This window comes from Kogia breviceps, chromosome 7 (genome assembly GCF_026419965.1).
Source record: "Kogia breviceps isolate mKogBre1 chromosome 7, mKogBre1 haplotype 1, whole genome shotgun sequence".
Taxonomy (NCBI): domain Eukaryota; kingdom Metazoa; phylum Chordata; class Mammalia; order Artiodactyla; family Physeteridae; genus Kogia; species Kogia breviceps.
The window spans coordinates 5,938,451-5,963,627 of NC_081316.1; the positions used below are offsets into that span (position 1 = coordinate 5,938,451).

At 38.2% G+C, this 25,177-nt stretch overlaps 1 protein-coding gene across 2 annotated transcripts in view; it reads left to right on the forward strand.

The window, feature by feature from the left end:
- Nucleotides 1-4,616: 4,616 nt before the first annotated feature.
- The window catches only part of API5 (apoptosis inhibitor 5), a 29,723-nt gene continuing 9,162 nt past the window's right edge, over nucleotides 4,617-25,177 (forward strand). The window contains exons 1-11 of one of the 2 annotated variants that reach the window (XM_059069923.2): nucleotides 4,617-4,855; nucleotides 11,112-11,273; nucleotides 12,365-12,458; nucleotides 12,951-13,016; nucleotides 13,529-13,680; nucleotides 14,891-15,097; nucleotides 16,019-16,123; nucleotides 17,251-17,340; nucleotides 21,996-22,177; nucleotides 23,457-23,550; nucleotides 24,380-24,436. In XM_059069923.2, the coding sequence (XP_058925906.1) occupies nucleotides 4,787-4,855; nucleotides 11,112-11,273; nucleotides 12,365-12,458; nucleotides 12,951-13,016; nucleotides 13,529-13,680; nucleotides 14,891-15,097; nucleotides 16,019-16,123; nucleotides 17,251-17,340; nucleotides 21,996-22,177; nucleotides 23,457-23,550; nucleotides 24,380-24,436 (1,278 nt within the window). In that variant the 5' untranslated portion in view covers nucleotides 4,617-4,786. The remainder of the gene's footprint in view (nucleotides 4,856-11,111; nucleotides 11,274-12,364; nucleotides 12,459-12,950; nucleotides 13,017-13,528; nucleotides 13,681-14,890; nucleotides 15,098-16,018; nucleotides 16,124-17,250; nucleotides 17,341-21,995; nucleotides 22,178-23,456; nucleotides 23,551-24,379; nucleotides 24,437-25,177) is intronic. The other variant, XM_059069924.2, reaches the window with a different exon arrangement.

Consider the following 25,177-nt stretch of genomic DNA (forward strand, 5'->3'; position numbering starts at 1 on the left):
ACCCTCAGAGTGGGAGAAAATATTTGCAAATGAATCAACGGACAAAGGATTAATCTCCAAAATGTATAAACAGCACATGCAGCTCAATATTAAAAAAACAAACAACCCAATGAAAAAATGGGCAGAAGACCTAAATAGATGTTTCTCCAAAGAAGACATACAGATGGCCAAGAAGCACATGAAAAGCTGCTCAACATCACTAATTATTAGAGAAATGCAAATCAAAACTAAAATGAGGTATCACCTCACACCAGTTAAAATGGGCATCATCAGAAAATCTACAAACAACAAATGCTGGAGAAGGTGTGGAGAAATGGGAACCCTCTTGCACTGTTGGTGGGAATGTAAATGGATACAGCCACTCTGGAGAACAGTATGGAGGTTCCTTAAAAAACTAAAAATAGAATTGCCCTATGACCCAGCAATCCCACTACTGGGCATACACCCAGAGAAAACCATAATTCAAAAAGACACATGCACCCCAATGTTCATTGCAGCACTATTTACAATAGCCAGGTCATGGAAGCATCCTAAATGCCCATCAACAGACGACTGGATAAAGATGCGGTACATAGGTACAATGGAATATTACTCAGTCATTAAAAGGAACATAATTGGGTCATTTGTAGAGACATGGATGAATCTAGAGACTGTCATACAGAGTGAAGTAAGTCAGAAAGAGAAAAACAGGTATCGTATACTAACACATATATGTAGAACCTAAAAAGATGGTACAGATGAACTGGTTTGCAGGGCAGAAATTGAGACACAGATTTAGAGAACAAACATATGGACACCAAGCGGGGGGAAGCAGTGGGGGTGGTGGTGGTTGTGTGATGAATTGGGTGATTGGGATTGACATGTATATACTAATATGTATAAAATGGATAACTAATAAGACCTACTGTATAAAAAATATAGAAAATAAAATTCAGAAAAAAAATTTTCCTCTGTGTTCAATACTAGGCAGTGCTGTCATGGAAAGATCTATAAAACATATTGTTAAGTGACCAAAGCAAGGCACAGAACAAAATGTGCTGTGTTTTTGCATATATATATATGTGTATATGTATATATATACATACATATATTTTTTAAACTATGTATTGCATGTAAAGGTCTATAAGTATAAGCTATACCAATAGCCATAGTTACCTCTGGGGAAGAGAGGTGTGAAGAGGAACTTTTGGGTTTTATGTGAAATAATTTTGTAGTATTTGAATGTAGTAATATGATGCCACATTATGTCAACTTGTTTAAATAAAGGAAAAAAGATCAAAATTATGAAAAGAGACTAAGAGTAGAGTCGACTGAGATCAGAGACAAAGACACCATTGAGGAAGCTGTGGGCATTGCTCAAATGTGAGGGGATTGGGCCTGAGCTGGGGCAGAGGGGACAATGACAGAGATAAATATGTGATAAATTTAGGGGCTTTCATAGTAAAGAGCATGGGCTTTGGAATTCAGCTGCTAAGCCTCAAAGCCCAACTCAGCTATTACCAGCTAAGGGTTACTGGGTAAGTCAGTCCACATCTCTGCGTCTCTGCTCATTTGTCACCAGAGATGATAATATTATTTCCTAGCTCACAGAGCTTTCACGAATCCATTTGCATAAAGTGCTTAGAACTTTGTCACTGCTCAATACACGCTGGTTATCAGTTGTATGACTCCTCTTATTATTACCAGCATCATCATTATCATCGGTGTTGTCATCAGTATTATCATCATTAGGATCAAATCTAGTCCCTGAGCTTGGATGACCAGTTGGAAATAGAGATAAATATATAATTTGAATTGAAGCATTTTCCAGGACTGAGAATCAGAGAAGAATAAGGAAACCAAGAAGAGTTCACAAGCCTGATTACCGTGGTTAACTAATGGACGGCAACAGAAAGGGAAAGATATAGTGCTGAGTGAAACTGCCTGGCAAGTTGGTTAAGGATTAGGTTTGAAGGACCTTGTATGATTAAGTTTGTTTTTTTTTTTTTTTTTTTTTTTTTTTTTTTTTTTTTTTTTTTTTTTTTCGGTATGCGGGCCTCTCACTGTTGTGGCCTCTCCCATTGCGGAGCACAGGCTCCGGACGCGCAGGCCTAGTGGCCATGGCTCACGGGCTTAGTCGCTCCACGGCATGTGGGATCTTCCCGGACCAGGGCACGAACCCGTGTCTCCTGCATCGGCAGGCGGATTCTCAACCACTGCGCCACCAGGGAAGCCCATTAAGTTTGTTTTAAAACAGAAAAACACTGGTTGAGTCTTTTATCTCTTTGAAGTTTATGTTTAAAAAATCAGATATATTAAGTTATAGAGACACATATATATCATATGTATATAATAGCTGATTCTCTTTTTTAAAACTTTATTTAATTTATTTACTTTTGGCTGCATTGGTCTTCCTTGCTGTGCGCAGGCTTTCTCTAGTTGTGGCGGTGCGCGTGCTTCTCATTGCGGTGGCTCCTCTTGTTGCCGAGCACAGGCCCTAGAGCGCGCGGGCTTCAGTAGTTGTGGCGCACGGGCTTACTAGTTGTGGTTCGCGGGCTCTAGAGCTCAGGCTCAGTAGTTGTAGCGCACGGGCTTAGTTGCTCTGCAGCATGTGGGGTCTTCCCGGACCAGGGCTCGAACCCATGTCCCCTGCATTGGCAGGCGGATTCTTAACCGCTGCGCCACCAGGGAAGTCCCTATAATAGCTTATTCTTTTGCAGTGAATTATTAAGCCAAAGCAACAATCCTCTTGAGAAAACACAGCCTCACTTCCTGCCCCAGATCACTCCCCCAGTTTTACACATACACCCAACACTTCATTGAATACCTAACTTAGGGGATGTGATCCAAATACACCTTTGTTATTTGTCTTTGTTACTTGTCTTTCACTATCTCTTTAAAATTTGAGGTAGAGGAATCTCATTCGGATTCTAGAGAGAAATTCTGGCAGATCCACAACTTTTGTGCTTGCTCTTAGTTAAAAAATAGTCCTCAATTCAGAAATTAAAATGTCCATTCTCACATGTGAACCCAAACTCTAAACTTGAGTTACAATCATATCTTCTCTGCTCCAGCTGAGACCTGCTTCCCATCCTGCCTTTCTGCTCTTTATTCCCCACCCCACCTGGTAGGCAGTTTCTAAGCCCTCCTGGGCATATGCTTTGAGAGGGGGATGTGAGAAGAGAGGATACGTTAGTACATGTGCAGTACTACATGCCTTCTCAGGTTGGTAGAGACTAGGTCTTTTCCATAGGCCACTGTGTGGGACCTTCAAGGGTCACCCCCAACTGTAACCCCCATGAGGTGCTCATGTGCTGCCCTCGATCACCACGCAGTTTCTGTTGCCACTGATTCTTGTCGTGGGGGGTTTCTCATGCTCAGACAGATGCCCCCTGAAGCAGGACTCGGAATGGATCCAGAATCCCTCCCTCCCTCTCTCTTTTACAAGCCCATCTCTGGTACAAGGGAATCCCTCTGGCTCTCTTGTTTCCGGGAAAAATCTGGGATGGCAGGTAGATCCCAGCATGGCCACCTCCACTCTGCTGCCACAGGTAACTCGAGCTTTTTCAGGCATACGTCAGGCACCAGCCCTTCGTGTCTACCAACTACAGGGATTACATTTCAGGCTTCTCAGTATGGTTCCGGGCTTGAGGGAAGGAGGGCGCAATTGCCCCAAGCTGCTCACAAGCACAAGATCTCTCTCCAAAAACACCCTCACCAATCGCTCTCCTTCTACTCCCTAATTTTTTTAATACCCTTAATTTAAACGAGGAGTACAAGACCCAAGCAACTTGTTTGTAACCATTGCCTGCATATATTCTGCACGAGTGAATCTGGCTTTGAAATTTACCATCTATTACAGCAGATGTTTCAGTCTTGACATTTCAATATTAACACACATGCACAGAACTTTGTTTTGTATGTTTTGAGTTTTTTTAATAATAAAAATGTAATCTTTTTATACCTGTTTTGCAACTTCCAGTTTTTTTCATCTAAACTTGTATCTCGCAGACTCTTATCAGTAAGTGTATATGGTTTCAGTTATTTATTACCCTCTTGGTTATTAGACACAATCAGGTGGCCCAAACTCTACTCTGGCAGCAAGCAAAGATAAACAAACTTTTCCAGTAGGGCAAATTTCACTCCTAGACCTGTTTAGCCTGGTGGACAGAAGTTTTTTGTTTTTTGGGTTTTTCTGTTTTGTTTGGACGTTGAGTTTTTGTTTGTTTAATGACAACTGAGTGATTTTTGCTCAAAAAAAAAACACCCCAAATAAAAAATAATAAAAGCAACACTGAACCAATTGCCACAAATTTGTTACCTTCCTTGAGTCAGTTGTAAATAGAGTTTATGACTTCCCATACAGCTTGCACTCTCACTCCTCATTCTGTTTTTCTCCCCATAAAATCACTTTTCTGGCCACCGTGAGGTCTTTTAAGGGCAGAAACGCAATTAGCTTTGTATTTTCCTCCAACCCGCACCAAGAGCTCCTACGCAGGAACTGTCCTTGGAAAAAAAAAGCATGAGCTAGCTCAACCGTCCTTGCCGTTTTTTGCACCTCCAACCGCTAGAGGGCAATAAAACACCAGGTGGCGCATTGGCAGTCAATGAAGGCCGCTCCCGACGCGCACGTCTTTACGTGGACGTTGGGGGAGGAGCTGTCTCGTGCGCGGTGACTGGCGGCGGCACTGGCGGCAGCTGGGTCCGTAACAGTGCGGCTCGCAGGCTTGGAGAACTTCAGAGGCGGCGGTGGCGCCGGCGACGACGACGACGACAGCAGGAGCAGGCCCTGGGCTTGTCGTTCACCATGCCGACCGTAGAGGAGCTTTACCGCAACTATGGCATATTAGCCGATGCCACGGAGCAAGTGGGCCAAGTGAGTTCCCTAGCGGCCTGCGGGGCCCGGCGCTCTGCGGCCTTTCGAAAGCGCTCCCCGGGCCGGCGGGGGCTACTGCTTCGCTCTCCCGCGGACTCCCAGCCGCCCGGCTGTTTCGTCGGGGTGGGCCCCTCGCCGGGAGTGCAGACTCGGGCTTCACCAGGGAGAGCGCGGTCCCCGGGTTCCAGGCTCCTCTACCTCCCTTGATTAGCCTTTTCTCACCGTGGCGTTTCCTAATTCAGCCTCTTCAGCGCCCCCCACCCGCCCCCGCCCCGTTCAGTCTCTCTCCGAGCCTTGTCCTCCAGATTCCACTGAAGTTTTTCTCCTTTTCGGTGGCGCTCAGTCCCTTGGAAGATTAGATTGAGAGTCCTCGAGAGGTCAAAAATGTCTTTTTCGAGGCAAAAATCTGCAATTAATTTAGGAAGAGAGTTTGGGAGACAGAAGTTTGTGAAATACAGAAAGGCCCTTTCGTCCAGACTTTAACGAGGGCTTATGATTTGATTATCCAGTACATTTTTTGAGCGCCGGTCATAGACCAGGCTCTGCGCCGGGCGCTGGAGGTGCGAGACAGAAGAACACATGCGCTCCCAGAAAACACCTTTAGTGAGGGAGACTAGTGATAAATAAGAAAGAGAGATGCTTCTCCCCCTTCCCCCAATGAAGAGTGTCGTGAAGAAAATATAACAGGGCCGTAGGGGGGGGGGTTGGGGGAGAGTGCAGCTTTAAATAGAGTTGTCTGGCAAGTGTTCAGCGGTGTTGAATTGGCTGTACGAGCCATTGCTTCTTTGTGAGTTTTCAAGTACTGGAGTCCTTTGAAGTTGAGGAGTTGACAAGTGGTTGTGTGTTTTCTTGGGAAAAGAACCAGGCTCTCCCCGCGGTAATCTTGGTCATTGTTGGAAATCCCATGCTGTATCTTTTCAGTGCTTAGAACGTCATGTGATTCTTCTGCTTACCCATCTCTTGGGGTAGTGAGTGGTAGATCCTAGAGTCTGATAACATTAGCAAAGCTGTGGCTTTACTTCTCCCGTCCCCTTTTCCAGACATTCAGGTAGAACCTTTCTGAACCAAACAAAAAAAAATTTGATGTTGGGACCTTATTTTAGCTTTAATCTAGAATTGTGAATATACATACCATTTTCGGGTATCAGTTGGTTTTCCTTCCCTGCACGTTTCCATTTCGGTAGGAAATTTTGACATCATCAATGAGAAGTATATACTGACAGTCAGTCTGTTGTAGATGTATATAGTGTGTGTGTGTTAAGTTGGCTGTGAAGGAGACACTTTCTGCCGATTAAGGCAAAGTGGGAAAAACTTACGGTCACTCAGTTTGAGTTTATTGTCCTTGTTCCTAGAGAGAACTAGTAGTGAAGATAGTTTCATTCATTATGACTGAGTTGGGGGAGATTGTAACTAATTGTTCTCCCTAAAATTGACTTCGTTGCACATCAGCAGAGGGGATGGCATAAAAGGTACAACAGTGATTCTCAAGTCACTTTGTATATGGTGCTCTCCCGAAGAGGTGATTCAGGAATCTTCTAGGGAAACTTTGAAACTGTATACAGAGTGCTGTCCCATAACCCCACCCTCATTTTTTGCTGGAGTAGTATAAAGGTTGACAGCCACCTACTTGCAGTATGTTAGAGCAGATAGAAGCCAAACTGGAGTTTTTATATTCTATGAATAATGGAGAGTTGCTTGCATTTCCCTCTTATGTTGTCTTTAATTATAAATATCAGTTTAGATTGAGAGTTTTCCCTCAAGAGGTCAGTAGTGTTTCTCAAGGCAAAAATATGCTTTTAATTTAGGAAGAGTGCTTAGGAGACAGAATTTTGTGAAAAACAGGAGGGACCCTGTTATGCAGACTTTCATGAGGACCCCCAATTTCTTTTATTCGGTATATGTTCTTGAGTGCCTATCATGTACCAGACTGTGCTGGGCAGTAAAATTTTAGCACGGTTCCCTTAGGTGATGGGAGATCAGTACCTTCCTGACACTGTAATGACAACTGTCAAGCAACTAAATAAGGAAAAAAAGATCTTTGGGTGATGAAAGGTTGTGATTTGCTCAGCCTCAAACAGTGAATTCTGGGAGAACTGAAGCTAGACCAAACTGTAATGCCAACTAATTCTGCTCAGTTGTGTAATACTTCTTTCCTTTTAGAGAAAATTCCTAAAACTGCTCACCCAAAAAGGTGTATTGAGCTTCAAGATACTGCATGTGAATTTGATTACAAAAGTAAGAGCCAGCTTAACGGAAGGGACACCATTCACGTGTTTTTAAGGAGAGAAAAAAATATTTACATTCATCGTGTAGCACAGCCAGATTTTCATGTCACCTTGTAAGGTTTACAGTCAAGACTTTAAATTTCCTGGTGGGCACCTATCTGGACACTTCTGAAACCACATTTGAGTTTCTTAGCCTAGAACTTACTTCTAACTTTGTTTTGATTTTCACCCTTTTTAAAAGACGTGAGTGCCGCAGTTTCTGCTCACTGAGGGGAGCGCCCTGTCTGCTACTGTCAGTCCTCCTTTTAGAGTGTGCTTTCTAAATATATCAGGAAAACACAAGTCCTCCGAGGTTTTATCGGCTGCCTTGACTCAAACAGACCAGATCTTTCTCTTTTGGAACCTCCTTGGCACTGTGTATTCGTTTATAGAACTTCAAGTTTGTATTTTATTTCATGTGAGGACTTTTCTTATTCCCTTACTAAACTGTGACGTCTTACTAAATTGTGAAGTCTTATTCTTACTAAATTTCTTATTCCCTTGCTTAATTGTAAAGGTTAAGGCTTAAATTCTTTTATTTTTTTTCTTTCTCTCCTTGTATTATACCCTGCTATTCAGTAGACATTTGAAGAAATATATTCAAAGAAGAAACTGATATGTACATAAATACACAAAACCCTTGTTTTCAAGGATTATCTCTTTTGAATGAAGAAAGGAACTTTATACATACACATGTACACACACATATATTTAAACCACAAGCATGTATTTTCTAATAAGCAAATAGCATTAAAAGTATTTACAATTAAAGCTTCTTATTTGGATCATTAATTTATCCAGCTAAAATATAAATACAACTGTTGGAAAAGCAAAGATAAACAGTGCTGTGTAGTATTTGAAACATTTTCTTATGGTTAGATTCCTACCTGTTACTAAATCACTACGATCACTGCAAATATCACTTATATCTTGTTTCCTACTTTGAAAAGCAGAAGTAGTAATTACTTTAGGGAGATTTCTGTTAAAAAGTCCTGTCCCTGTACTACAGTTAAAAGACAAATACTTCAAAAAGCTGGCAAGGAAGAATATAATTTTATTTTGCATTTCATAAAGGATAATTAGTTGAAGTCTATTAGTAATGTCTGTGAAATTGTTTGATAGAACTGATGCCTATTAATGGTAAAAACTTTGATTTCTATTATGACTATGTTAAAGTGTCTTAACTTTCCAAAGGTCTTGCTGTTTAATGTACTACATTTCAATTTATGTGCCTGTGTGGAGACTATTCAGGACTCAAATTTTACCTTTGACAATCCTCGATCTGGCAAGCTTTTCTTTCTCTCCTCCTTTGTTAATTAAGATCTCAGGACACTAATTTGAAAGATTCCAATTAAAGAAGCTTGGTATTAGGCACAGATCTTGACTTAAAAGGCCATCAGAACCATGTTCAGGTCCTGGATCTGCTACTTAACTGACTATATGTGGTTCTGGACAAATTATTTCACTTCTCTAAGACTTGGTTTTCTCATCCGAAAAACAAGGATAGTAACACCTAACTCAGGATTATTGTGAGGCATGTACAGAAGGCATTCCACAGTTCCATGCAGGCTTTCAGTAAGTGTTGCTAATAATCCCTTTTTATTCTATTCCACATTTTTTCCCCCTTGGTAGGGGGATGGGTTGTTTTAAGCAGGGATCCTTCATTTAATTTTAGACAGTGAATTTTAGACAATTCAAAGGGAACTCTGAAGTTTGAGTTAAAGGAAATTGGATTGTGATACTCTGCAAAAACTAAGGATGTCAGACTGCTCAATACTTCAATTTTATGAAGTCTACTAGAAGCTGTGAAGCAAGCCACAGGAGTGTACATTGGTAGAGAAGTCAGCCATGATTTTTTGAACCTTTGCACTAAAAAGTGTATAATACACTTTTTAAAATATAAACTTATTTATTTTTGGCTGCGTTGGGTCTTCATAGATGCGTGTGGGCTTTCTCTAGTTGTGGCAAGTGGGGGCTACTCTTCGTTGTGGTGTGTGGGCTTCTCATTGCCATGGCTTCCCTTGTTGCAGAGCATGGGCTCTAGACGTGCGGGCTTCAGTATTTGTGGCTTGTGGGCTCAGTAGTTGTGGCTTGTGGGCTCTAGAGCACAGACTGAGTAGTTGTGGTGCACGGGCTTAGTTGCTCTGTGGCATGTGGGATCTTCTTGGCCCAGGGCTCGAACCCATGTCCCCTGCATTGGCAGGTGGATTCTTAACCAGTGCACCACCAGGGAAGCCCCAAAGTGTATAATATACTTTTGAAGTAGTAACTCCTGAAGACTGATTTTGTGTCTGCATTTCATGAGGAAGCTAACCTTATTCACAGAAATTTCTGTTATTTAGGGGGTGGTATTAATATTTAAGATAGTAGAAGGAGTTGTCATTAATCAGTTTGATGGAATTTGTTTATTAGAAATAATTTTTAGAATTTGTGTTTTTAGATAGGTTGGCAATATATGAACTTGTAAAGTAATCTAGTAATTATGCAGATTATATTAAAATGTGTACTTTTAGAAGATCTAATTGTGATCATAGCCTTTTGATACATGGAGCACTTTATTTCTGATTAATTTTTAAAAATAATGTCCTTGGGACTTCCCTGGTGGTCTAGTGGTCAAGGCTTTGAGCTTCCACTGCAGGGGGCACGGGTTCGATCCCTGGTCGGGGAACTAAGATCTTGCATGCCATGTAGGGCGGCCAAAAATAATGATAATAATAATAATGTCCTTAATTGAGATCCCACTGAACCTAAATAACTTTTCATCATGCTATTTTTTTTTCACTTAGCACAGTATATTGTCCATGAGAAGAATAATCACAAAACTAAATTTGTGGTAATTCTCTAATCCATTTTCTGTTCTTTAGTTATCCGCTCTTGATGGCATAAAGTAAGCTCACTTATCTAAAGCATTTAGAGAATTGCTTTATACAGAGTAAATACATATTTGGTATTTGTATTATGTTTAAGGTTTTCCAGGAATTAAAAGTTTTGTGTAACTGTGGTATTTATTACTTAGTTTGCCAGCTTGATCCATTTAATAAAAGGACTGGTTTGGAGGCAAGTGTGTAGGGGGGATTGGGACCTTGTTGATTCTTCACATTATGAGTATCTGAGGGACAGCACTTCTGAAATTTTTTTTAAAGGAAACAAATGAGCTTTGAATGTATTATTTTAATGAAAAGTTAAATATGTGATATTAGCATCTATCTTCATCGAAATTGGCTGGCCATATAGAATGAATTACCATTTTTATATCCTAAAATATGAGGCAAAATAAAGCTTACTAACCTTCCTCGTATTGCTTAATTTCAGGAGTGTATTCTCTCTACCTTCTGCAAGGTGCTAATTGGAAACAGATAAATATGTTTAAGTGAATGTAACACAATTCTTTGAGAATTCTATTATATTCATTACTAATTTTTTTTTTTTTTTTTTTTTTTTTTTTTTTTTTTGCGGTATGCGGGCCTCTCACTGCCGTGGCCTCTCCCGTTGCGGAGCACAGGCTCCGGACGCACAGGCCCAGCGGCCATGGCTCACGGGCCCAGCCGCTCCGCGGCACGCGGGATCCCCCCGGACCAGGGCACGAACCCGTGCCCCCTGCATCGGCAGGCGGACTCTCAACCACTGCGCCACCAGGGAAGCCCTCATTACTAATTTTTAAAGCATGATACAGTCACAAGGCTGTGACCCTAGTCACAAGGCTAGGGTCAGTAATCAATAGAATAAAGAAGTGTTGGTACATAACAAACTTACTTGCTTCCACTTAATATTAGAGTCATTCTTCTCTCTTTCCCAACTCACACATAATAACGTGGGGGACAGGGAGCAGCCAGTAGGAAGGTAGCTGTCAAATTGAAGCGGTAAGACTCCAAAAATAAGCCCATTTCTCAGCCTGTGTAAAATTTAACTAATTTAAAGCAGACTCAAAGAAGTTTGTTTAGCTTCCCATCCTTCAAAATTGTGTTTCTTTTCTACTTCATTCTTTCTTTCAGCATAAAGATGCTTATCAAGTGATACTGGATGGTGTCAAAGGCGGTACCAAGGAAAAAAGATTAGCAGCTCAGTTTATTCCAAAATTCTTTAAGCATTTTCCAGAATTGGCTGATTCTGCTATCAATGCACAGTTAGACCTCTGTGAGGATGAAGACGTATCAGTAAGTTTATGTTTGACACTTTTCAACAAGTTTTCAGATGTTGCTTTTGCCATTTGCAGACATTTTCTGTGTGTAGCTAATATAACTGAAGTACCAATCATATCAGTGCACAATAAAATACTGCAGTGTGGCCTGGTGTGACAACATACCAAGGCTTAAATCTACATGTAAGAAAATATATTAGTTCTTTCAACTGTGAAAAATCTGTAGAATCACATAATACTTCGTTGTGCTTATTTGTTATCCACTGTTGAAAATGGTTGTGGCTCACATCTTTTCCTTAGATTATTACACATTGTGCATATGAAATCAGACTGGTGTTAGTTTGTAGTCAATTTATGCTTGCTTGGATATTTAAAATAATAATAGTATTGCAGCATAAAATATAGTTTCAACACCCCTAAGTATTTTGCATAGCAGAAAAGTAATTGACCTGTGAAAAAATTGTGTGTGATTACTAGAATAAAAAGAAATAGTTTTTCCTTGGAACAGAATTAACCATTAGCATTTCTGGCTGCTGATACAGGTTCCTAAGAATTTTCAACTATTAGCCCCTGGCTTTTCAAATGAAATCATTGAATCATGATTTCATGCATAATTTGTTAGATTTAACTCCTTTGCATTTTTATGTTAAACTAGATAAGCCACGATTGCATATTTGGAATGAAGTTCACAGAATGTATTCACAAATGTATTAAGTAGTCAATACTGAAAATTCTAAAGTAAATTGTTATTAGATATGACATCGACACTGTAGCCAATCTTGAGGGATACTGTATTATGTACCCACAGGTAGTAAAAACCCAACAGTTGTGTATAATCAGCATATAAACTGTTGTTTATAATCTCAAATCTGCCTACTCCAGATAATTGTATTTAATGTCCCTTTCCACCACATTTTGTTTTAGTATACTGTGAAGCTTTGAGTATGAAATTGGAGTAAATTATTTCTAAAACTGCTAAAAATCTCATATTTTTGTGACTCATATGCCCCTTTATGGTTTGTCTGTGGTTTTTGTTTTCTTTAAAGGTTGAGGTTGTTTTTATTTATGGTAGTATTTTGTTAATTTTTTGTTTGAAATTATGTTCAGATTCGACGACAAGCAATTAAAGAGCTGCCTCAATTTGCCACTGGAGAAAATCTTCCCCGAGTGGCAGATATACTAACCCAACTTTTGCAGACAGGTAAGGAATTTTATTAAGACCCTTTTATCTAAATATAAATTCTCTCTGAAATAATGACTCTGTTTTTCTTAGCTTTTTTTTTTTTCTGAAGGTGCTACCTCTGATAGAAATTTAAATTCTCTTTTTTATTCACTAGTTTGAAGCTTACTGACTTGTGATTATCTAATTTCTAGTTTTGTTTTGAATTCTGTTTATAAAGGTATAATGACTGGATTCTTTGGGGAATTTTTATTCACCACCATCCCCCCGCCCCCCAATTTCCTGTAGTTTCTCAATTGTACCATCTTAACATAAGAGCTTTACAGGTACACTAGATCAGGTTCTCTACCCTTACAAGAAAGATGTATTTTCTTGGTACTTGAGAGAAATGCTTAGTTATATGTCTTCTCTCAATGTAATCTGTGAGAAACTATGTTGAGTCTTAAGTTTGGAAATGAATCAGATGATATTTTTCATTTATTTTATACATTGTACCACTTTTTTTCTATCCAGATGACTCTGCAGAATTTAACTTAGTGAACAATGCCCTATTAAGTATATTTAAGATGGATGCAAAAGGTAAGGCCACTTCTTGTTCTGAATTGTGTTTGATGTCCTAAAAAATTGGGGAGTTTGGCAGTACTCATTAAGGATAAAGTCTGGGATTCACCCAGACATCTGTTTCATAAAAATTCTGAGTGTTCTCCAAAAAAAGCTTAGCTCAAGATGTTTGTGACTCGAAAAACCAGCAGAAATAATTGCAAAAACAGATCAGACTTTTCCCTTAGAAATCTGTTGGAAAAACTCCCTTTGCCACTTTAAAGAAATTCTTCCAAAATACCTGAGTTTATTAATTATTAATAGTGATAGAAAAGGAAAGTCATGCTCAAGCTGATTCTGAATCCGTGAACAAAGCATATGATCACTCTTATGGTTGGGGCTTTAGAAATTTCAGACAGTTTAACCAGTATCAGGGATATTCAGGAAGTTTATTAATTCACTTGAAAAGGAATACTGTAATTCAAATTAACTTGAAAAATTTCATTCCTATATAGAATTGACTTGCTACATGCAACTGTTTTGTTTTGCAGGGACTTTAGGTGGCTTGTTCAGCCAAATTCTTCAAGGAGAGGACATTGTTAGAGAACGAGCAATTAAATTCCTTTCTACAAAACTTAAGACTTTACCAGATGAAGTCTTAACAAAGGAAGTAGAGGAACTTATACTAACTGAATCCAAGAAGGTAAGCTTCGGTTATCTTTTAGTAAACTTCTCTAATGCACAAGAACGTATTTGAAATTAGCCATATTCATCAGTGCTGTATGTAGCTTGTGTATAAGGTGATATATCCCATAAGAACCACTGTAGAACTTCAAGATTTTCTTATGTTGTGCTTTGCACTTTGGGCACTTTTAATGATGAATCAATGTGTTAATTTAAAGGGTTTGATCACATTTAAATCCTTTGTGGTGTTATCCTTAAAATTTATGCATTCATCAGGAAGGAATCATTTCCTTCAGGAATTTTTACCTAATTCCCACCCTTCCTCCCTGATTTTAGGATATTCTCCCATAGTATTCTGGATCATTTCAGAAAGAAACTGAAGTCACCTTGAAATGACCTGTTGTTTCATCCTATCCCACGACACTATAAGCTCTAGAGACCATGCTTATTTGTGCTCCCAGCGCTGGCATAGTTACAGTTGCTAAGATTTGAAAGGTGCGTCACAATTAACTTTTCATTCATACAGTGCCAACGTTTGGGAATAATTTATTTTTATGTGTTCAGGAATCTTCAAATTTTTCTCTAATAGCACCACTCGCTTGCTTATTGATAAGATTTCTTTAGTGAGAGAGAAAGGAGCAGCATATTTCACCTATGCCCCAGCTGGTTATCTGGTGGGATACATCGTGATTGCTTGCTCCTTGGGTCAGTGAACAGAAAGGCTTAGACCTACTTTTATGGAGCACTTAAAATTTGCATGGTCTCCTGTTTTGTATACAATTACCATATTAATGTGAATGAGGCTGCTTTTAAACATAGGGAACTGAGTCTGATTTAACAGTTTATTGCCACATTTTCTCCATCTTTTTTTTTGGCTCTCACCCCCTGAAGAGCCTTTTTAGGTATTTTTTCCCTCAGCCACTATCCCATGAAATTTTAATACCGCAGATATACTGTACATCTGTGCTTTATACATTAAAAAAGAGTAAAATTTTCCAAGAACCAAATTTTGTTCCATTGGAAACAATTTAGTGCACCATTGAGAATGCATGGCTTATTCTAAAGGTAACTTGACTGAAGCTTGAAGTTGTCTTCTCTTCAGTATTTTAGGAACATTAGCAGCAAACTGACTTTGCAAAACAAATTTGCTGTGCTGTTTCAGTATTGATGTTTCTTTCCCATTCAAATGATAAAGATACTAATAACTGTTCTGAATCATCTCTTTCCAGGTCCTAGAAGATGTGACTGGTGAGGAATTTGTCCTGTTTATGAAGATACTATCTGGGTTAAAAAGCTTACAGACCGTGAGTGGAAGGCAGCAACTGGTGGAGTTGGTGGCTGAACAGGCTGACCTGGAACAAACCTTCAATCCCTCGGATCCTGACTGTGTGGACAGGCTTTTACAGTGCACTCGACAGGCGGTACCCCTCTTCTCTGTGAGCTCCTTGTTTTATATACCTGGTATTTTGATTACTCTATTAGCTTAAAATTCTATAGATATACACTTGAGCATTCTCCTCAAACCTTTGCATTAAAGTATTAACCCAGTGGAGCTATTATTTATTTTATGGAGGCCTAGGTGAAGAGCCCAAAGCAGCAAGAAATTTCTTTATAGTCTTGCTTAGGGACTTTTTAAAAGTCTTGAGATTTTGCATCATACTTTATAGTTTCACTCAGTTTTTAAAACACTTAGTTTAGTAATTTAACGTTTTTTTTTCCTTAAATTTTTCAGATTGTTGTTGTAGGTATATTTGCTCTTTATCTCTGGCTTTGTGCTTCCTCTGGCCATGAATCTTCTGAGATGTGCATAGCACAGTTTGAAAAACACAATTTAAAGGAGCTGTCCTGGAACTTCCCTGGTGGTGCAGTGGTTAAGACTCAGCACTCCCAACGCAGGGAGCCTGGGTTCGATCCCTTGTCAGGGAACTAGATCCCATGTGCATACCATAGCCAAGGAGCCTGTGAGCTGCAACTAAGGAGTCCGCCTGCTGCAACTAAGACCTGGCACAGCCAAATAGATAAATAAATGTTTTTTAAATAAATAAAGGAGCTGTCCTTCTAAAGGGGGAATGTACAGTCTAAAATTCAACACTAAAGTTTCCCCCAAAATTTGACCTGAGAATCTAATAAGAGTTGAAAGATGTATAAAAGTCCCAATGCTCTAGATTACTTTACAACAAAATATATATTGTCTATTGGGGTGCTCTGGGGTATGCACTTGTTGTATTTTAGCCACAGTACTTGATGCTTTGGTACTGAGCATTTGTCTATTGACATTCTACTGTTTGAGAGAATATAATATATGTATATCTATATATATATTTTTTGACAATTCAGTGTTCTTTGGATTTTTACAGAAGAATGTTCATTCCACGAGGTTTGTGACTTATTTCTGTGAGCAAGTTCTCCCTAACCTCAGTTCCTTGACTACCCCAGTGGAGGGTCTTGATATACAGTTGGAGGTAAGAGAAAATTTCTGCTTTTAGCACAGAAAAGTCATTCCCATATTTCAACATGAATGTAAACCACTAACTTTGATCTGATTTCTAAGAGATTTAAGGCCTGGTGGCTAGCTATTAACCTTTCCCAGGATTAATTACATAGGAATGCTTTATGGATTCATTGAGACTTTGCTACAGTAGGAAAGCACCGCCTGTAGTTTTCATTATAGCCTTAAGTCTCTGCCTTTGTAGCCTTAATACTTTTAAATACGTTGTTAAATTATGACAGTTCCTATCTCTATGACTGATAGAGCCAGATTTAACCGATTAACACAAAGTGTCCTTTATCCGTTCTCCAATAGAATTGACTATTCTCTTTCCCCTTTATATCTCAACTGTAATGTACATATACATTTTTTTTTACAGCATACAAAATACTCTACATTTTTCTCCCCAATTTAACCTTATTCCTCTCTGAATCCTCAGAATCTAATGTAGAATTCTGAAAAGCACCTAGTTATGATTGTTGAATTGAAGTGAAATATGGAAATGTATGTGACATTTCCTTCATGGGTCTTTAGGATAGAGAAGAGTCTCACTGTGCACTTACACTGTGGTTTCCTTCGCATGTCCTGGGTTTGGCTTATCAGACTGGAATTGAGTAAAGCAGAGATGAACCTAAAGAATGGTGGCAATTACTGATACTTTGAGTTAGTATCCAGAGACTAAGTTTGATAGCAAAGGAGGCCCATCCTAAATGTTAGTAAATAATTCTTTGCTGTTAAGAGTTCTTGCTCATTGTCTCTTTCTTATACATTGTTAACCTGTAGCAGAAAGTGTCATATATATTCTTTTCCTTACTAATTCTCACAGATATATTGAGAGTCATGAGATCTGGGTTTTAGAGTCTGCCCTGCCACTCACATACGTTGTGACTTTGCCAAGTCACATAATCTCTCTGACTTTCAGTTTCCTCAACAGTAAAATAGGGCTGCATCTCTAAATTTTTTTTCCAGTTCAAATGTTATGATTCTGTAAAAGCCTAACTGAAAAATAAGCAGTATTAAATAGTTATGTAGAATAATTATTATTTTATAACCCTTGCTCATTCAAAAAGAATGCTAATAACAGTGAATTGTGTGTTTTAGGTATTGAAACTGTTGGCTGAAATGAGTTCATTTTGTGGTGACATGGAAAAGCTAGAAACAAATTTAAGGAAACTGTTTGATAAGTTATTGGTAAGAACTTTTTTCTTTCCTTATGGCATAGTCAGTATAGAGCCCCAAGTCTAATAGTGTAGTATTAATTTCTAGATTACAGAGAACCAGATTTTGAAATGATTTAAATAATAATTTAGATAATAATTGTAATGTTGTTAGCTGCTCAGACCACACGTTGTCTACTTTAAAAATAAAATCTGTTTTAATCTTAGGCATTTCTTTTGTTGTTGATGCTTTAGACAAAATATAATACAGGATTATATAGTAAGTCTTTCTGCTATTCCTTTATCAAAATATTTTAAATGTTTGCACCAGATCACCATCAAGGTTACTGCTCAAGGCCAAATGGCTTTAGCAACCTGGAAATAAAGTCATTAATCATAATTGTGGAGAAAATAGACCATCTTTTTTTGTTTTTAATTGGAATATAATTGCTTTACAATGTTGTGTTCGTTTCCACTGTACAATGAAGTGAATAAGCTATATGTATACATAAAACCCCTCCCTCTTGGACCTCCCTGCCAACGCCCCACATCCCACCTGTCTAAGTCATCACAGAGCACTGAGCTGAGCTCCCTGTGCTATACAGCAGGTTCCCACTAGCTATCTGTTCTACACATGGTTGTGTTATTTATGTCAAACCTAATCTCCCAATTCGTCCCACCCTTCCCTTACCTGCCATGTCTGCATGTCCGTTCTCTACCTGTGCATCTCTATTCCTGCCCTACAAATAGGTTCATCTGTACCATTTTTCTGGATTCCACATATATGCGTTAGTATATGATATTTGTTTTTCTCTTTCTGGCTAACTTCACTTTATATGACAGACTCAAGGTCCATCCACCTCACTACAAGTAACTCAATTTCGTTTCTTTTTATGGCTGAGTAATATTCCATTGTATATATGTGCTACACCTTTATCCATTCATCTGTTGATGGACACTTAGGTTGCTTCCATGTCCTGGCTATTGTAAATAGTGCTGCAGTGAACATTGTGGTACGTGACTCTTTGAATTATGGTTTTCTCAGGGTATATGCCCAGTAGTGGGATTGCTGGGTCATAAGGTAGTTCTATTTTTAGTTTTTTAAGGAACCTCCATAATGTTCTCCATAGTGGCTGTATCAATTTACATTCCCACCAGCAGTGCAAGAGAGTTCTCTTTTCTCCACACCCTCTCCAGCATTTATTGTTTGTAGATTTTTTTTTTTTTTTTTGGCGGTACGCGGGCCTCTCACTGTTGTGGTCTCTCCCGTTTTGGAGCACAGGCTCCGGACGCACAGGCCCAGCGGCCATGGCTCACGGGCCCAGCCGCTCTGCGGCACGTGGGATCTTCCTGGACCGGGGCACGAACCCATGTCCCCTGCATTGGCAGGCGGACTCTCAACCACTGCGCCACCAGGGAAGCCCTGTAGATTTTTTTGATGATGGCCATTCTGACCGGTGTGAGATGATATCTCATTGTAGTTTTGATTTGCATTTCTCTAATGATTAATGATGTTGAGCGTTCTTTCATGTGTTTGTTGGCAATCTTTGTATCTTCTATGCAGAAATGTCTATTTAGGTCTTCTGCCCATTTTTGGATTGGGTTGTTTGTTTGTTTGTTTTTTTTATTGAGCTGCATGAGCTGCTTGTAAATTTTGGAGATTAAGCCTTTGTCAGTTGCTTAATTTGTAAATATTTTCTCCCATTCTGAGGGTTGTCTTTTGGTCTTGTTTATGGTTTCCTTTGCTGTGCAAAAGCTTTTAAGTTTCATTAGGTCCCATTTGTTTATTTTTGTTTTTATTTCCATTTCTCTAGGAGGTGGGTCAAAAAGGATCTTGCTGTGATTTATGTCATAGAGTGTTCTGCCTATGTTTTCCTCTAAGAGTTTGATCGTGTCTGGCCTTACATTTAGGTGTTTAATCCATTTTGAGTTTACTTTTGTGTATGGTGTTAGGGAGTGTTCTAATTTCATACTTTTACATGTAGCTGTCCAGTTTGCCCAGCACCACTTATTGAAGAGGCTGTCTTTTCTCCACTGTATATTCTTGCCTCCTTTATCAAAGATAAGGTGACCATAAGAGTGTGGGTTTATCTCTGGGCTTTCTATCCTGTTTCATTGATCTATATTTCTGTTTCTGTGCCAGTACCATACTGTCTTGATTACTGTAGCTTTGTAGTATAGTCTGAAGCCAGGGAGCCTGATTCCTCCAGCTCCATTAATCTTTCTCAAGATTGCTTTGGCTATTCGGGGTCTTTGTGTTTCCATACAAATTGTGAGATTTTTTGTTCTAGTTCTGTGAAAAATGCCAGTGGTAGTTTGATAGGGATTGCATTGAATCGGTAGATTGCTTTGGGCAGTAGAGCCATTTTCACAATGTTGATTCTTCCAATCCCAGAACATGGTATATCTCTCCATCTGTTTGTAACATCTTTGATTTCTTTCATCAGTGTCTTATAGTTTTCTGCATACAGGTCTTTTGTCTCCTTAGGTAGATTTATTCCTAGATATTTTATTCTTTTTGTTGCAGTGGTAAATGGGAATGTTTCCTTACTTTCTCTTTCAGATTTTTTGTTGTTAATGTTTGGAATGCAAGAGATTTCTGTGCATTAATTTTATATCCTGCTACTTTACAAAATTCATTGATTAGCTCTAGTAGTTTTCTGGTAGCATCTTTAGGATTCTCTATGTACAGTATCATGTCATCTGCAGACAGTGAAAGTTTTATTTTTTCTTTTCTGATTTGGATCCCTTTTATTTCTTTTCCTTCTCTGATTGCCTTGGCTAAAACTTCCAAAACTGCCCCTATCTCTTGTCTTTTTGATGATGGCCATTCTAACAGGTATGAGCCAGTATCTCATTGTGGTTTTAATTTGCATTTCCCTAATGACTAGTGATGTTGAGCATCTTTTCATGTGCTTGTTGGCCTTTCATATATATTCTTTGGAGAATGTCTGTTACAGTTCTTTTGTCCATTTTTTGATTGGATTATTTGTTTTTTTGCTGTTGGGCTGTATGTGTATTTATATACTTTGGATATTAACCCCTTGTCAGATACATAGTTTGCAAATATATTTTTCCATTTCACAGGTTATCTTTTCACTTTGCTATATAGAAGCTTTTTAGCTTGATGTAGTCCCATTTTTAAAATTTTGTGGCTTGTGATTTAGGTGTCATATCCAAAAAATCATTACCATGACCCACATCAAGGAGCTTTACTCCTATGTTTTCTTCTAGGAATTTCATGGTTTCAGGTCTTACACTTCAATCTTTAATCCATTTCAAGTTAATTTTTGTGAGTGGTGTAAGATATGGGTCCAGTTTCATTCTTTTACATGTGCATATCTAGTTTCCCGGCACCATCTATTGAAGAGACTGTCTTTTCTCCATTGAATATTCTTGGCTCCCTTGTCAAATATTAGTTGACCATCTATGCTTGGGTGTATTTCTGGGGTCTTGATTCTGTTCCATTTGTCTGTTTCTCTTTTTTTATGTAAGTACTATACTATTTTGATGACTGTAACTTTATAGCCTAGCTTGAAATCAGGAAGTGTGATGCCTGTTTCTTTGTTCTTTCTCATGATTTCTTTGGCTATTTGGGGTCTTTTCTGGTTCCATATAACTTTTAGGAGTATTTTTTCTAGGAGCGTCAACTTTTTTTTCGATTTAAGTATAGTTGATTTACAATGTTGTATTAGTTTCTGGTGTACAGCAGAGTGATCCAGTTATATATATTCTTTTCCATTATGGTTTATTATAAGATATTGAATATAGTTCCCTGTGCTATATGGTAGGATCTTGCTGTTTATCTTAATTTTATATATAGTAGTTTGTATCTGCTAATCCCAAACTCCCTATTTATCCCTCCCCCTCCTTTCCCCTTTGGTAACCATAAGTTTATTTTCTATGTCTGTGAGTCTGTTTCTGTTTTGTAAATAAGTTCATTTGTATCATATTTTAGATTCCACATATAAGTGACATCATATTTGTTTTTCTGACATACTTCCTGTGGTACGATTATCTCTAGGTCCATCCATGCTGCAAACGGCACTATTGCATCCATTTTTATGGCTGAGTCGTATTCCACTGTGTGTGTATGTGTGTGTATACATATATGTACATACCACATCTTTATGCATTCATCTGTTGATGGACATTAAGGTTGCTTCCATATCTTGGCTATTGTATATAGTACTGCTATGAACATTGAGGTGCATGTATCTTTTTGAATTAGAGTTTTCTCTGGATATATGCCCAGGAGTGGGATTGTTGGGTCATATGGTAACCCTATTTTTAGTTTTTTAAGGAACCTTCAAACTGTTTTAAGAACATCAGCTTTTGATGTCGAACTCAGGTTGAATCCTGTCTCTTCAGCTTATTAACTTTGGGAAACTTACCTAAGCTCTCAGAACTTCAGTTTGTTCATCTGCCTAGTACCTAATAAATGTTAGTCACTTTCACTGTCATTAGTAGTGGTAGTAGTAGTAGCAGCTATACTATAGATTAATATGGAATGTTGACAGGCTGGGTTATTGATCCAATATGTAAAAGGGATATCTTACTTAAATTTCTGATCTTGGTAGTTTTTGATGCTTCATGTCTTAAATGTGTGCCTTATAATTACTTGAGTATATGCTTATAATTAGAGTATCTAGAGCAGATTGCATACATCTCTCTGTTTTCATCTCTTAGGAGTATATGCCTCTCCCTCCAGAAGAAGCAGAAAATGGGGAGAATGCTGGTAATGAAGAACCCAAGCTGCAGTTCAGTTATGTGGAATGTTTGTTGTATAGCTTTCACCAGTTGGGCCGAAAACTTCCAGATTTCTTAACAGCCAAGCTGAATGCAGAAAAGCTCAAAGATTTCAAAATCAGGTGCTGTATGATTGAAGTGGCCAGTCTTTGACAAAGGTGAAAGCTATCTTGAAGCTCCCTAGGTTTTTGTTTTCATTTTATAAGAGCTTTTTCCCCACCCTGCCTTACTACAGTGCAAAAGAATGGATGATCCACAAAACAGGAATGTATATAAACATACAACTATTGTGGCATAGCAAATGCATGGGAGAAGATGACCTTTTTCAAAAATGGACTCTGGCTCTCCCTACTTGCTTCATGATCTTGGGCAGGTTCCCTAAACCTCTCTAACACCCCAAATTGTCCTCAGCTGTTACATTTATTGATAATAGTACCTGCCGTATAGAGTTGTGAGAATTAAATGAGACAGTGGATGAAAATCTTTAAGCACAATGCCTGGCACATAGTGGGTATTCAGTAAACTGTATCTGCTATTACTACTTATAGTGTTATTAATATCTTACAGTGCAGCTGGAGGAGCAGCACTGCAGAAATCAATATAAGTCATTTTCCTGAAGATGCTTTGTATTAAATCATTGCATGAACAAATTCACATCTTAAGTTTTGAGATGCTTGGCCACTGTATCATCTGTTATTGTCCTCTGTGCTTTGGTAAGGCAGAGGTTTAATACTTGGTGAAACATTTGACCAGAAGCTGGCATCTTAGGAAATTACTCTGAAAGTGAAAAAAACAGTGATGCCACATTGTTAAGCAGAGTTCCTAGAAGTTGGCAGGATGGAGTTACGGTACCACCTTTCTTCACATATTACTTGGGAACACATTTGAAAAAGAGATTACTCAACATCCTTTGCAAAATCTGCAGTTTTATTTTCAAACTGGACCCTAAGGTGCAAATGGGTCAAACACTGTCCCTCCTTAGCAGGTAAACATAGAGATTAAGTGACTTGTCTATGTCACTTGACCTTCATTTGGCTAGTGGAAGAGAAGAACCCAGGCCACCTGATTCTAGTCCATGGCTCCTGGTTGTTTCTAATTTAGACATATGCCTTGCAGGTTAACATAACAAGCTTCCTTAGCACAGTGCCAGAAGTGTTTCCCTTGCCAGGTTGAATGTGGAACTATTCCAATATTTGACGAAGAAAAACTGCTTTTATTTTACTTATTTGTGTATCTCTTATGATCATACATTGATAATTAAAAGAAAGTCCCCCTCAAAATTTACTCTATATTGGTAAAGGTCATTTAGCTGTAGTATTCTTTGAATTTAAAAACAAAGTTGAGGTATAAAAGCAAAGTTGAAGTGATGATTTGTTAATTAGCAAATACTTCTTCATTTAGGCTGCAGTACTTTGCACGGGGCCTGCAGGTTTATATCAGACAACTTCGCTTGGCTCTCCAGGGTAAAACAGGCGAGGCCTTAAAAACAGAAGAGGTAAGAATACTCAGCTACATCTTGTTGGGAAATTTTTATAATAGCCACCATTTATTACAAATTCAGATTGAATTCATATATTGAAATGTAACATTCGACTTTATTTGAAGGATGATACAACTCTAAGTTGAAGATACAATGTTAGAAGACTACATATTTAGTTATATGCTAAGTTATATAGGAAACTTATCATTGTTGAAGTGTCTTGAATGTTTCCAGTGTTTGTGAACAATGTTGTCAAATGTTGATGCATACCAGTCTTTCACTAGGGTCTCATTAGCAGCACATTTTGTTTAAATATTTGATTAGCAATTGTGATATTTTTAATTTCACCTTTTTGAAGCCCAAATATTTACATTAGAAAAAAATATTAAACTGCCAATTCTATACCAAACTATATGTGTTTATGTTGGGATTTTTGGTTTTCCCTGATCTCATGTATTTTGATCAATCTTCATCTTGGTCCTAATGAAATATTTTAAGTTTTCATTGTGTCTTCCTGTAACATAAACTGATATATTTTTTAAAACAACTGCTATGTGCCCGTGACCTGTCCCTTCCTCGTTTTTCAAGTAAATTGTAGATATAGCACTTAAATGTTCTAACCTTTCAAGGGAAGATAAAGATTATTTGCTTTCTTTGCCATCTCTACACTTGTTTAGAGTCAAGAAATAGGATTGAGCATTATCAGTAAATATAAACCAAGGAATTCTCTAACTGTAGAAATGATCCTGAAAGAGAAGTGGAATTATTCAAGTTCTCTATGGGAATGAAATCTACATCATGAACGTTATTGGCATGTTAATTTAATTTTGTTTTCCTTTTGCAGAACAAGATTAAAGTTGTTGCATTGAAAATAACAAATAATATCAATGTTTTAATCAAGGTAAGTCTTCCTTTCTTATCAAGTCATCCCAACCAGCTAGAAAGTTAGTGCAAGAGGTTTTCCATATGTCTTTATGTCTACAATGGTACTAGTTAAAGAGAGACACCATTACATTCCAGACGTTTGGCCTTTTAAAGCTTTATGCCTTTTATAACACCGAGTGATGTTTTTGTAGCTACTATAGAATAATACATTGTTTTATTTATTTAAAAGTTATTGCAGAAGATACTGCAAACAAAAGGGAGGCATGCAGAGTTCTTCTGATCCAGAGCATTGGAGCAGATACATTTAGACTCAGAAATTTCACTGACTTAAGTTCTTGTAGTCTTAATGCTATTGGGTCCTTTTGAATGACCAATAAAACCCTGCTTTGCTTACACTAAGAATGAACAGTCTTATGTGGCACATGAAATGTTGTCCTGTGGTCTCTTCTGTTAACTTGTCTATGTAATAAATTGAGAGTTTTCTATACTTACCATTAAGCCATCAATATCCTTCAGTTCTGTTTACCCTCCCCAAGTATCTGTTAGCCTAAACAAAAAACTAATAACCTGAGAGAACAGAAAAGGAATCACAACAAAGTAGCCATTATTTGACACTGTAAGTTAACAGTACTGTTATAAGTTGATAGTATTGTAGCCAGATGGGAGAAAGAAATATTTGTAACACTTATAGCATAAAGCCTAACAGCAACAAAATCAGGGCTAGTGATATGACTTAAAACTAATTTGGTATAAATCC